This window comes from Myotis davidii, unplaced genomic scaffold, assembly GCF_000327345.1.
Source record: "Myotis davidii unplaced genomic scaffold, ASM32734v1 scaffold1012, whole genome shotgun sequence".
NCBI classification, from domain to species: Eukaryota; Metazoa; Chordata; class Mammalia; order Chiroptera; family Vespertilionidae; genus Myotis; species Myotis davidii.
The window spans coordinates 1,967,326-1,981,617 of NW_006283769.1; the positions used below are offsets into that span (position 1 = coordinate 1,967,326).

General features: G+C 36.4%; 1 protein-coding gene across 1 annotated transcript; it reads left to right on the forward strand.

Annotated features, from left to right (window-relative positions):
* Positions 1-8: 8 nt before the first annotated feature.
* Positions 9-13,897, forward strand: EBAG9 (estrogen receptor binding site associated, antigen, 9). Its single transcript, XM_015566137.1, has 7 exons — positions 9-316; positions 4,293-4,390; positions 4,619-4,697; positions 5,655-5,813; positions 7,579-7,686; positions 10,921-11,034; positions 13,417-13,897. The coding sequence occupies exons 1-7, from the start codon at positions 287-289 to the stop codon at positions 13,483-13,485; spliced, it is 657 nt and encodes a 218-aa protein (XP_015421623.1). The 5' UTR covers positions 9-286; the 3' UTR covers positions 13,486-13,897.
* Positions 13,898-14,292: the final 395 nt, after the last annotated feature.

Consider the following 14,292-nt stretch of genomic DNA (forward strand, 5'->3'; position numbering starts at 1 on the left):
ATGCCGCGCTCACGCCTGGGCGGTCGGCCCGCGGGGCGCCCGGCGTCCGGGAAACTCCGGAGACCCCCTGCCGCCTCCCCGCCCCCGCAGGGAGATGTGCGGGTCCTTTCCGCCCTGTCTTTGCAGACCTTGCTGCTTTCCCAGGCAGATGTTTCCAAAACCCCAATCCCAGCCCACCGGCGCCAACTTTTAGCAGTTGAGAGCGTGTCCCAGGGCGCCGCGCGCATGGCGCCGGGTTGTGTAACCCGAGGACGCCGTTGTCGTTTTGCTCATCTGTGCAGTGGGTATGAGCCTGCTGTTGACCAGGCAGGTGCAGGTGGGTGGTCTGACGTTGTCAGGCATTTTGATGATGAGACGCCTTCCTTCCCGGTCATTCATTCCGGAGACGAGCCCGCCTGTGGGAGCGCCTCCGTGGGGTCTCGTCCTTGCGGGTCGGGCTTCCGTAGCCGGATCCGGTTCGGTGTTGGGCTGGGACCCGCTTCTCGCGTTCCGTTTCCCGTGCCCCTTCTCTCGCCACCGCCAAACTGTGGTTTTGGACATTTAAGTGCATTCAAGCCGAGTTTCTCTTTGGAGCCTGGTGATCCTCCTTCACCTACTTCAGAGAGTTGCAGACGTGATCGAGGATATTCTGTGTTAAATCCTATGTGGTTTTTCAGAGGTTGGCCTGAAAGACATGCGCAGTGTGTGACAGTCTTAGGGGTACAGCTCCTGGGGAAGTGTTGGCTCCGGGGTGCACCGACGCAGACAGTGGCTTGACTTAGTTTAATAAATGGTTATATGGTGGCGACTGAAAGGGGCTCCCCGGTGGTTTACGGTGATTTACAGGGAGGAGAGAGAATCTAATCTTTCAATGTCTAATGCAGAATTCCTTTTTAACGTTGTAGGTGAATCTTTTCCCCTTGACATAGCCGAGGTGTCTGTCATGTCTTTTGATTTCTACCGAGGCCCCGAGGATTGGTTGGTTCGTGGTTCCGAAACTTACTCTGCGATAGCGCAAGTGTTTGTATTTTCTTAGTAATTTTTAATGACATGTTATGTTTAAATTTAGATGATATTAGCATATCTGAGTTCTAGAAAATGCTTTGAGGAAACCAAAGTGCAAGTTAGCCTAAGACACATGCTTATCAAGTTAGTGATCTCAAGACCATTTCAAAAAGCAAACCGAGGCGAAGAGTGTAACTTTAAAGGTTTCCCAAGTGGGATATGGCGTGGGAAGAGCCGGAGCTTTGGGTTCAGTCCCTCTAAATCCTGGGTGAGTCTCTGAGCTTCCCTTTCATCTGTTCTTAAGGTTCCAGTGAGGTGCTAGATTGGAACATGCATTGTCTAGAACAGCGCTATTCAAGAGGCACGCTGGTCTCCTGCAAGAATTTTTAAAGCATGCAATACCTGACGATTTAGTCAGGGGCACTGACCTCAATCTAAGGCTTAGATTATCAAATTAAAAATGACAACAGCCAACACAATAGCTGTCTGGTGTGAACGAATCCAATTTATACCTAATTTTTTTTGTCACATTGGAAAAAATATATATATTTTTGGTGTGCTGCAGAATTTCATTAATTAGTTTATGTGTGCTGTGAGATAAAAAAGATTGAAAATCGCTGGTCTAGAACATGTCGGATGCTCAAGGAATGTTAATGTTTCTCCATCCAACAAATAATCTGAATCCCCTACTATGTGCTCGGCATTGGCTAAAATGCTAAATTAGCAAGACTGATGGGGGCTCTGCCTCCTTCCCTTGCATTATCACAAGCTTGGGACAGCTGAGCAGTGAACACAGCTTCTCAGTACTGGGTCAGTAGTATTTCCCATCATTCTTGGTAGAATCTGTTACATAGTAGGTGCTAAGTATATATCTTTAAGGAATTGAATTGAATTGATTATATATCTTCAATGAATTGCATTGGAACATCAAGTAAATAGGAGTCCCAAAGAATATTCCTGTCTGCAAATCAGTGTAATTGATAAAATCAAGTGTTGCTTGATAGTTAGCTTGATTGCATTTCCCCATTTAAGTGCAACTGGTTGGGAAATTTATCTTGGAAATTATATCACCAAATTTCTAAGAACGTTTATTGTTAGTGAGGTATTCGTGGCTTTTGAGTTAAATAGACGTAGGTTTGAATTAAAGTCATTGGGTATGGAAATATGCTTACTCTCTGTGCTTCAATTCTGTGAAATGAGAGCAATAATATAAGATGACTTATGAGTTAAGTGAGAATATTAGATAGTGCTTGGCACACAGTACCTGGTCAGTGAATATTAGTTCCTCTCTCTCATTAATCACAAAAGCAAATGTTTTGTAGAATGAGAAAATTCTTAATTGCTAGTATTTCATATTTTTTGTGCTCATAATTGTTTCAAAGTTTTGTGATTGTTGCTAACATAAAAAATACACTTGATTGTAGATTCCATTGAATTTTCTACATACACACAGTTTTACTTCTTCCTTCCCAATCTGAATGCCTTTTATTTCCTTTTCTTGCTTGATTGCATTGGCCAGAACTTGCACTACCATGTTGAATAGAAGTGGTGAAAGCAGACATACTTGTGTTATTCATAGTCTTAGACAGGGTCATCCCCTTGCCACAAATATTGTTGTGTGTCATTCAATAAGTATTTTTCAAATCAAATTACTTCAGTGGTAACTGGAAGTAAAATTTCCAGTTGTTTCATCAGCAAAAGTGGATCTATTATTGACAAAATATTCTCATCCTTGCAATAGTTTCATGCCATTGTGGTCAGAAAAGATGCTTGATATATCAGTTTTCTCAAATTACTTAAGGCTTGCTTTGTGGTCTAATATATGATCTATTCTGGAAAATGTTCCATGTACACTTGTGGTCTAATATACACTCTATCCTGGAAAATATTCCATCTACACTGTAAAAAAATGTGTTATGCAATTTTTGATGAATTGTCTTACATATATCTGTTAAGTAAATTTGGTCTAATTTTCTGTGTGGATGAACTACTGATGTGAGTAAAGTATTAAAATCCCCTATTGTTATACAGTGGGGCCTTGACTTACGAGTGTCCCGACTAACGAGATACATGAGCCGTCTCTCGGCCGATTTTTTGCTTTGAGTTGCGAGCTAAAATTCAGGTTACGAGCCAGCTTCAGATGCCCCACCGCTAGTTGGTGCAGTGAACGTCACAGTGAACGCCACAACAGCCCAGCATCACGTGTCTCACTCGTTCACTTTAAGATTTGACATACGAGTAATTTGAGTCACGAGCTCCATCAGGGAACGAATAATACTCGTAAGTCAAGGCCCCACTGTATTACTGTGGATGTCTCCCTTATGACCATTAATAATTGCATATATTTCAGTGCTTCTGTGTTGGGTGCATAGATATTTATGATTCTTATACCTCTTCTTGGATTGGCCGCTTTATAAATTATGTAATATCTTTATTTGTCTTTTTTTACACTTTTTTGTTTTAAAGTCTATTTGTCTAATATGAGTATTGCTACCCCATCTTTCTTTTTATTTTCCAATGGAATATCTTTTTCCATTTCTTTACTCTCATTCTGTTTGTGTCTTTCAGTTTGAAGTTAGTCTCTTATTAGCAGCCACTCTGTGTCTTTATTGGAGCATTTAATCCATTTACATTTAAAGTAATTATTAATAAATGTGTACTTATTGCCATTTTGTTATTTGGTTTTTGGTTTTGGTAGTTTTCTATTCTTTTCATCTTTTTCTCTCTCTTCCCTTGTGGTTTGCTAGTTTTCTTTAGTGTGTCAGGGACACCCTGTTTTTCCTGCTTGATCCCATTGTTCAGGAAGCAAAAGACTCAGGGCAGTGTACCTGGGAGCAGCGGTGGTGATCTCGCAGGTGATCCAAATCCCGGGAATAGCGCTCCTTCCCACCTTATGAATGTGGAGGGAAACTTACACAATGATGTGCACTGGCTCCTGACTGCTGAGTTCCTGCAGCTCCTGAAGGGTTCCCATGGCTTCCGAGTCTTCTCTGTTTGGTATCTTCCTCTTGTTGTTCAGAGGCTGTTTATTCAGCCCTCAGTTGTACAGGAGTCATTGTTGTCTAAGTATGTGTATACTTGGGAAGGGTGAAATGAGTTCATTGTCCTCCACCGCCACCATCCTGGGCCTCCCATGATTTACATTTTAATTTTAAATTTACTGTGCTATATTTGTGGTTTATAAAGAAAAGAAAAAAAATATGCCTGTTTTTCACAGTTTATAATAGGACTTTTAAGCTTGACTTCAGAACAGGAATGTAGCTTGTAAAATCAACTTAATGCATTTATTTTGTGTGCCTTTTCCACAGGTTTTGGTTCCCATCATGGCTATCACACAGTTTCGGTTATTTAAAGTTTGTACCTGCTTAGCGACATTATTCTCCTTCCTAAAGAGATTAATATGCAGGTAAATACATTTTATGTTCAAATTGACCTGTTTATCTTCTTCCTGGTTAGATACCTTCATCTGATGCTTGCTTTTCATTTTTATCTTAATGAACAACTCTTAATTACTAAGGTACTTAATTCTGAAATTAGAAAAGATCTTTTATAAGCCTTAAATTACTGTCCATAGTGCTTTTACCTATGCTTATTTTGATCGTTCTTGAAATAAATTTTTTCTCCTTTTTTTTAGAGCTGGCAGAGGACGGAAATTAAGTGGAGACCAAATAACTTTGCCAACTACAGTTGATTATTCATCAGTTCCAAAACAGGTAAGTTTTTTTCAAAAGGTTGAATCAATGTTTTGGAATCATATTTTTCAAACTGGATTTCAGACCATTTAGTGTCATGAAATTAATTTGGATTTTTGTTGTTACATATTTTGATTCTAAAGTTTTTACTTGGTTCTTTATTTTATTTCCTATTGTTTGGCTGAGATTTTCTATTTTTTTCTTACTGGTTTCAAGAGTGTGGTTGCTTGTTGGGCCACTTTTATAATAGCTATTTTAAAGTCTTAGTCAACATTTATATCACCTGGGGATTGGTGTCTGTTGATTGACTTTTCCTGTGTGAGTTGAGATTTGTTGATTTTTATGTGCTGAATAATTTTGGGTTATTTCACATACATTTTGAATATGTTTGAGACCCTTACCTTATTTAAATACTATCAAGAATGTTAATAGCCCTAACCGGTTTGGCTCAGTGGATAGAGTGTCAGCCTGTGGACTGAAGGGTCCCAGGTTTGATTCTAGTCAAGGGCATGTACCTTGGTTGCAGGCACAGCCCCAGTAGGGGGTGTGCAGAAGGCAGCTGATTGATGTTTCTCTCTCATCGATGTTTCTAACTCTCTATCCCTCTCCCTTCCTCTCTGAAAAAAAAAAAAAAAGAATGTTAATATTCTTTATGTAATCAGCCAATCAATCTGATTAGGCTTAGGTTGTAAGTTCCAATCCTCCTTTTGTGGGCTGTAGTTCTAATGTCAGTTCAGTTTTCTAAGTATTTGCTTTTGTTTTGTTTTAATGGATATAACAGGATGTCTAACTCAGAGTAAAAGTATTTTTTTTAACTTTTAATGTAGTTTTGGTATGTGAAATAAAATTTATATTTTCCTGTTGGTTAAAAATGTTTGAAACCTAATGTTTTGGCAAGCCCATTTTTCTAATAAACAATGAATGAAATGTCAGTTAGGTTCTCCCTATATGGTGACAGTATTAATCATTTAAATTTAGACAGATATTGAAGAGTGGACTTCCTGGGATGAAGATGCTCCCACAAGTATAAAGATTGAAGGAGGGAATGGGAATGTGGCAACACAACAAAATGCTTTGGAACAACTGGAACCTGACTATTTTAAGGACATGACACCAACTATAAGGAAAACTCAGAAAGTAAGTTAAAGATGTGTGTTTTTAGCAATTAAACTATGAGGCTGCTTTTCATATTCCCATAGTTAAAATTAGACACTATAACTAGTACTGTTAGAAAACCTATTTCTGATCATTGATCTGTCATGTTAAAGGTGAAAGTTTATATATTCAAGTGACCTAGACACAGATCTAGTAATTTGTACACCTTTAAAAATTCTATCTAGGCAAATTCTGCTGTATATCAGAATTTGTGGAGACTAAATAAAATACAATTCTAACCTTAATAGTGTACACAATTTAGTAATGTCTGTAAACTAAGTGCTTTCTGTTGTTTGTAACCATTATAAAACTGAGGCAAGGCTCTGAGAACTTAGAGTAATTATAGCTTTGTGTTAGTCATCCATACTTTATTTAATCCCTTTTGAGTTGAATATGGATGATCACCTAAAGGGAATTATTAAAAAAAGAACAATGGCTGAGTATTTTTCTCTTTTTAAATCAAAAGGTACATATACTTAATACAATTTTTTAAATCATAGATTACAAAAGAACTTTTATTGAAAAGCAAAGGACTTGTTGCCCCATCACTTTTCATAGGCAGTTCTACTTTCCAGAAGCAGGCACTCATACATAACTTTCTGTTTAGGCTTCTAGTGCTTTTCACTATATTTACATATCTGTCTGTCTGTCTGTCTATCTATCTATCTATCTATCTATCTATCTATCTATCATCTGTCTGTCTGTCTTGCTTAAATTGCTGTGCCTTGATTTACCATTCACAAACATTGTCCATTGATTTTATACCATGGTAAATGAGGGTTTATTTCATACTACCCTTACCCTTCTTCCCCCTCTTTCAAATTTTATAATGTTATTATTCCAGTATACCTCACCAGTTACTCTGCTATTTAAAACACACACACACACCTAAACTTTCATTTCTTGTTCAGTCAAGCACAGAAAATATTTTTTTATACATATGCTTTATAAATGAGGAACTTATTTGTTCCACATTTCTCTGTTCGAGTTTTTCACCCTCTTCTACCTTTCATCTAGTTTCAGCTATATGTTTATATTTTCAAGGCTGATAACATTTACATGCTATAATCAATGCATAGGGGGCTGGTTTTACTGTAATAAGATATAGCTTTTTTTCTTACTTAATACTGTGACTAAAAGTGCCTAATAACATTTTGGGGACCTGAGGTCTAAGAAAGAAAGCAGGAAAAGAGGAATGAGGAAGAGGAAAATGTATTATTACTTTTTAAGAGAAACACAGTGTTTCTCACCATGCAACTGATTTGTGTGACAATTAAGAATTTTGGTACTTTATATAGATTAAATTTTTTTTTACGTTGTAAATTTTCAAAGAAAAAAGGTAGAACATTTCCTATCTAATAATAGACAAACATGGTAATTAACTGTACCTTCGCTAGGCCTCCCATGGGCTAATCATCAAGATATACAAATTAACCGCCAACAAAGATGGTGGTTAATTTGCATATGTAGGTGCGAAGCGGTGGAGCAAAGACTGAAGGCGGCTTCCTACTGGAGCAGCAAAGGCTTGAAGGTGGTTCTGGCCGAAGCGAAGGCCTGGGTCCCGGGTGCTGGAGGAAAACCAGTGTTGGCAGCCAGGGGAAGGAAAGGCCTATTGCATGAATCTTTTCATGCAACAGGCCTCTAGTTTAAAATAATTATAAAATGCTTGGTTAGTTAATTATTTTGTCTATATTTATGTAGTGATGTATAAAATATTCCTATAATTCTATTTCAATTAATCTTTCAGATCATTATTAAGAAGAGAGAACCATTAAATTTTGGCACACCAGATGGTAGCACAGGTTTCTCTAGTAGATTAGCAGCTACACAAGATATGCCATTTATTCATCAATCAGTAAGTATGTTAATGGTATCTAAGCAAGAAAAACAATAAAAATGAATTGAACATAGTGTTTGTATTTCTGTTACTTTGAAACATGTTTGTCAGATTGAGGGAGGCTAATCTGGAGTTTTACTATTCCTGTTCTTTATGAGATTGTAAATTACATTAGATACTAACATCAGAGTCCCATTGTATACATGAAAGATAGAGACGACATGTTATTTAAAAATACGACCCTTAAAGAGATTACCACTAAAATTTAACCATAACAGCAGGTTATTTTTTAAGTGAGTTGTGAATTGTTTCCCTAATAGATTTTATTTACCTTTAAAGTATGATTTGACTTTAAATGTGTTTGACTTAAATGCAATACCTTTAAGGCTAAAAGTAGTGAGGAAAGTATATAACTGCACTTCTCAACCTTGGAAATGTATCAGAATTACCTCTGAACTTTTTAGATACACCAAGGTCCAGACCTAAGCTTAAACATGCTTTGATAGATTATTGATTAGTAATTTTTAATTGATTATATGCATCACCTATTGTTGTAGAACAACCCCACAGGAAGTGGCTTAAAACAGCAATAAACATTTTTCTTCACATACAGCTTATGTGGGTCAGGAATCCAGGGGAGACTCAACTGGGTGGTTCTGGCTCAGGGTTTCTAATGAGTTTCCAGACAAGTCATTAGCTGGGGCTGTAGTCATCTGAAGGCTCGCCTGGCATTGGAGAATTCATTTCAAAGGTGATTCACTTACATGCCCAAAAAATTAATGCTGGTTGGTTTCACAAAGCCTCAAATCCTTGCAATGGACCTCTCCATAGGGCTGCTTGAGTTTTCTGATGACATACTGCTGACTTTCCCAGAACAAGTGAGCCCTGAGAAAAAGAGAGAACATGTAGAGGTGAAGCCATAATGCCTGTTTATGACTTAGCTCTATCAGTGACACATTGTCGCCTCCACATTATTTTATTCATTGGGAGCTAGTTACTAAATCCAGCCCACATGTAAGGGGAGAAGAACTAGGCTCCACCTCTTGAAGGAAGGAGTATCAAAAAATTTGCAGACATAGTTTTAAACCACTACATCTGTCTGTCTGTTCATCTGTCATATTTGTTTAAACTACACAGATGCTTCTGAGGCCTCTCTCCAGGGGACCCATGTTTATATACATTTCTTATTCAGTGATCAGAAGCTATTTTTACTAATTTCAGATGTTATGCTAGGTGCTAGTAATGTCGTGGAAAGTAAGCATAGCAGGCAGGTCCTTGCCTCAAAAGAATGCATTCTCATGGGGAAGGTACAATGCTAAATAAATGATCACACACATAATAACTATTACAAACTTAGATAACTCCTGTGCAGGTACATGATCATACGATAGCACAATAGCACCATAGATATTTCTCTAAAAGAGCATAACACCAGAATGTGCAGTTTTTTATTTTCTATTTTTAAATTGTAAATAATCATATATGTATGCTCCATATTGGTAAAGTCATTCAGAATTCCTCAGTGAATTAGTACACGTATGCCACCTAACAGTAATTATATGATATTATAACATAATTATAGCTCATTATAAAGTTGTAAATCTATGACTGCTTAAAGAGTTGGGAGGGGGTAAAAAGGGTAGGTAGAGATTGTCTCCAATGCTTTCCCTCCCAAGCAGACAAAATAAAGGGGCATTGCCTAGGAGAGAATGGTAGTAGACTCCTGCCCTTTGTTCACTACAGCAAAAATGTTTTATCACCCATTCCACAAATAAGGTTCTTTTAGATTGCACGTTCTATTTTTGGGGGAGTGGTGAGGGGGAACTTATCATTTGTATTGTGATAGCTCTTTTTTATACTAAGGATATTAACTTTTCTGTCATCTTTTACAGTATTTCAGCTTTATATTTTGGTTTGGATGTTTTTGGTGTATTTAAGTTTTATATAGCAAATCTATCAATCTTTTACAATTTTTTCTTTTTTTACTTAGAAGGCCATCTCTACTAAAGGATCAGATATCACTCCTTTTTATAGTCTTAGTAGTTTCACTTTTTTTATATCTAAATTTATATATAGTAAAAAGTCAAAAACCTCAATGGAAAAATGGATAAATTTACAAATAAAATAGATGTAATTTGACAACAGGAAGAAAAATAGGTCTTACTAGTTCTTAAATTCAGAGTAAAATAATAAGACATCATATTTAGATGTTAAAGTGAAGATAGAAAAAATATTTGCCAGTATTGACAAAGGTACAAGGAAACAAGTTTTTACCTACTGCTGTTGGGAGGATAAGTTGGTACAACTTTTCAAGAGAGTCATTGTATTTTGCTTCAGTGGCTTTAAAACTCTTTTCTTTGATTTAGCAGTTCTACTTTTTAGAAATTTATATTAAAGAGATAATTAGAAATAATGTTAAAACAATTTTAATAGGATATTACATTTATGGGTAGGAGGACAAAATTTAACATCTTTCATTTCATTTTTAGGTGTAAGTGCTGAAAAAGAGAAAATAAGTTTGTTCACAGATTGGTTCTAGTTATTTTATGCACATAATCACTTCCACACCTCACTAGAAACATTCCAGAATGAGCATTTTCACTGTCTGTGGAAGAAAAAAGTGAACTTTTAGAATCTGGGCAACAGTGGGAAATAGTGGCCAGGGAGACAGTGGGAAATAGTGGCCAGCCTGGTGGTAAGCAGGACAGGAAAAGCAGCACAGTATGGAGGCACTCCAGTAGAGTAGGTTTTGTCCGATTTCTCATTTTGCTTGGGTCCCCGACAGTGTCACTGAGAAACCTGTACAGTTCTTCTGCTGAAGTGAAGATGACTGTGCTAGTTTGAAACTTGGTTTCTCTCTTCATCTCCAGCACAGAGTTGTCCAGTCAATCATCTCTAATTCCGCCTTCTCCTTCCGCCACTCCGACCCCAACCCCTTCCTCTTGTCCATTCCAAACTATAGTAGGCAAAAAAGAAAAGTTATGTTAAAGGAGCATTCTTTAAAACAAAGGAGGAAAAAAGTGGGACTTGCCCAGGGCTGGTGAGTGCTGAAAGTCAGGAACCCCCCCTCCGTTGCAGGCAAACCGGAAACAAATCACTTGGGCCTTGTGTAGGACTTGGTGACATGGTGTGGACCTGGAGCAGATACGGGGGGATGACACGGTCTGGATTATATTTTGAAAGATGCTCTTGTTGACTGCTGAGGGGAGAAAGTATGGCTCCTTATATTGTAGTTTTGTTTTTTTACTGTAGCCTGAATTAGGTGACTTGGATACCTGGCAGGAAAATACCAATGCATGGGAAGAAGAGGAAGATGCAGCCTGGCAAGCAGAAGAAGTTCTGAGGTATTTGAGTAATGTTTACATTGCAACATGAGTAGAAGGACTAGATCTGTTCATGTTACACTTGAGGTCAAAAAAGCTTATTCTGCCAGATGGTACATTTTTCTTCATTCTCATTTGAACCTAATATAGGATATATATATTTTTTAATTTCAGACCATTCATGCTATTTTATGTGGTTAAAACCTCACAGAAACCAATAATGTATAGTATTATAGAAGCAAATTAATATTTTTTTTAATGGCAAATAAGATCTTTTAGATATATACACTATATTTATATTTCATTCCCTGTAAAATATACTTATCTCTTGAAATGTCCTATTATGAAATGCGAGTCACCACTATGTCACTGAGAAATCTATACAGTTCTTCTGTTGAATTAAAGATGACTGTGCTAATTTGAAACTTGGTTTTTCACTATGTATTCCTCCAGGTCAGAAATTATACCTTCCTTTTTGTTTTCTCATGTACTGTCATAGTGCTTAGCCCCTCAAATATGAATTAAAATAACTTATATAGCATTCTACATTTGTGTGTGTATCTGAATTTGATGCATTCAAAACCCTATGAGGGTAGATAATGTAAGTCAGGTACAGCCCATTCTACAGAAAAGAAAATATACTGGAGGGTTTCAGGTTTCTTTTTGTTGGTTGGTGTGTACTTATTTCTTTGTTTTTGTGAGTAATAAACTTAATTCTTGCTAGCTGGATTAGCTCAAAGAGTAAAAGTAAAATTTGCTTAAGAGAATTTGTGACTATCATCACTGATGAAAACTCAGCTATTTAAATGTATCTAAATTATGTTTGCACCTTGAAAGATGAGATAGTAAAATACAGCTATTTTATTTTAAAAGATTGCTTTTATAATAGGGATAGAAAATGAATTGCCCTTTATCTGACTATTTTAACAAAACGAACTGATTTCATTTTTGTATATTCTTTGCTTGTCTTTATCAATAAATTACTACTACCTTGAACAACCAGCAGAGGGTGCAGTTAAGTAACTGGAAGGCATAACTGACTTTCTTTTTTGGTCTTGTCCTTGTTTTCAGGCCCTCCACCCCAACTAAGGGGTCCATTTTAAAAGTCAGTAAAATTATGAGAGTCTTAAATATTTAGTTCCTATTTGATAGTTATTTAGTAAAAAGGAAATATTTTTAAAATTTCACACACCATCATTTATATTGTATGGATTGTCCAAAAAGATAAATCATTTATTTTTTTACTCTCTTTTTTGGATAAATCATAGATACTGAATTCTGAGTATTTTAGAACATATTGGGGATTCTACTAACCACAAGGATAAAGGAAAGGGCTGTTTATTTTGAACCCAGCAATCCTAATGACGGCACTGTAGAGCACATGAGTTCACAAATATCTGAACATTCGCTGTGCAAAACCTTCTCTTTCCCACCCTATCTTCTTGTACCCTGAATGAAACAAGGCCAAAAAACCAAACTTAGTGTTTCACATGATATCACATCTTAGTCAGTAGAAGACATGCTTCGTGCTGCAAAGTTGACTAAACTCCTACCACTACTATGGTCGATTTCATTAAGGAAGAAGATTCTGATACTTTAGTAATTCCAGATGTGTATCAACAGAAAATATATTTGGTCTGCAGTAATCTCTAAGTTTCTTCTTGTGCCAGAAACATTAATTGTTGATGTTTATATTTCAGCTACTGACCAGGTCAAGGCTTGATTATCCTATTTGTTTGTAACATAGACAGCCTTTTATAATTCTTACCCTATCTCCCTTTTTACCATGGGCATTTTGACTTTTTTAGTGTAGATTATCAGTTTTGCTTGAAAGTGGGAGGAGCTAGTAAAAACTAAAATTTTAAGAATTATTCTTTTAAAGCTAGTTAATTGGTGGTGATGGTCAAAATGTTGCCTAGCCCTGATTGGTTTGGCTCAGTGGATAGAGCGTCGGCCTGTGGACTGAAGAGTCCCAGGTTCGATTCTGGTCAAGGGCATGTACCTTGGTTGCAGGCACATCCCCAGTAGGGGGTGTGTAGGAGGCAGCTGATCCATGTTTCTCTCTCATCAATGTCTCTAACTCTCTATCCCTCTCCCTCTCTGTCTGTTAAAAAAAAAAATCAATAAAAAAATAATCTTGTGATGAGGCAAAACATTATCAAAACAGAAAACACAAAGACTTGACTACAAAAAAAATTAAGTACTTTTATGTAGCAAAAGAAAATGAACTGAACTAGATGCAATTTTTCATCCTTCTACTTGGAAAGATTTTAGTCTGATAATATCCAAATCTATCTAACATTAGGAAAGAAATTACTTTAAAACCCTGTGGGTGGGAATGTGAATGGGTACAATGAAAATTGACAGTGTATATCAGAAACTTAGTGGTATAAAACAATCATTAAATTCTTAAATTATAAGAAAGAAAATGGAAAAGGAGGCACAGCGGCTAATGAAAAAGGAGCAAAACAAAATTGGTGTGAAACTTTCATAACAAATGTTCTTCAAATGTCATAGTGTCAGTGGGAGAAATATGAAATCCACAACCCAAGCAACATTTGTATAGATCAAAGAGTATTTCCTGAAAACAGACACACTGTTTGATTTAATGCATTCATCAGGCCATTCAGGACACTAGGATTCTGTCACAGTATCTTGAACTTGTAGTGATTGAGACTCAAAAGAACAAAAAAGACTTATGAGACAATATTTTCTTCAACATGTTCCATTATAAGACAGTTGTTTGCTGTAAGCAAATTATTACAAATGGAATATACCAGTACCTCTTCAAGCTGGTGTTTCTAGCTGAATAAATGGGTGTAAATAATTTTGTGGTGGAAAGAACTCTGTCATCTATAATGTTCTTCATTGTGCATAATGATAAAATAAATAATTTTAAATACTCACTTGTTTCCATGATTATCTGACCTAAATCAGACAAATTTGCAGGGCTTTAACTTTTCTATTTTTCTTGTCAGAAGCTGGTGTTGGCATACATTTCCTCTAATTTGGACTGGCATTGTTTATATTCAATACAACATTAAAGAATTCAATGATTTTAGTTTTCAAGAAAATAACATTAAATGCAATTTTATTTATCATAAAGATTTTTGTACATCATTGTTTTCTTTTAGATGGTGTTATAATGTTATAAATATTTATAATTTATATTGCATGTATAAGCACATTGAAAATCAGATAAAATGGCAAACAAATTTGTTTTACATTATTATGACTGAGTTTTAGAAACTAGTATCAGTAGTTTTTCCTTTTTGTTGTAGATTTTTAGGATGTTATGGTC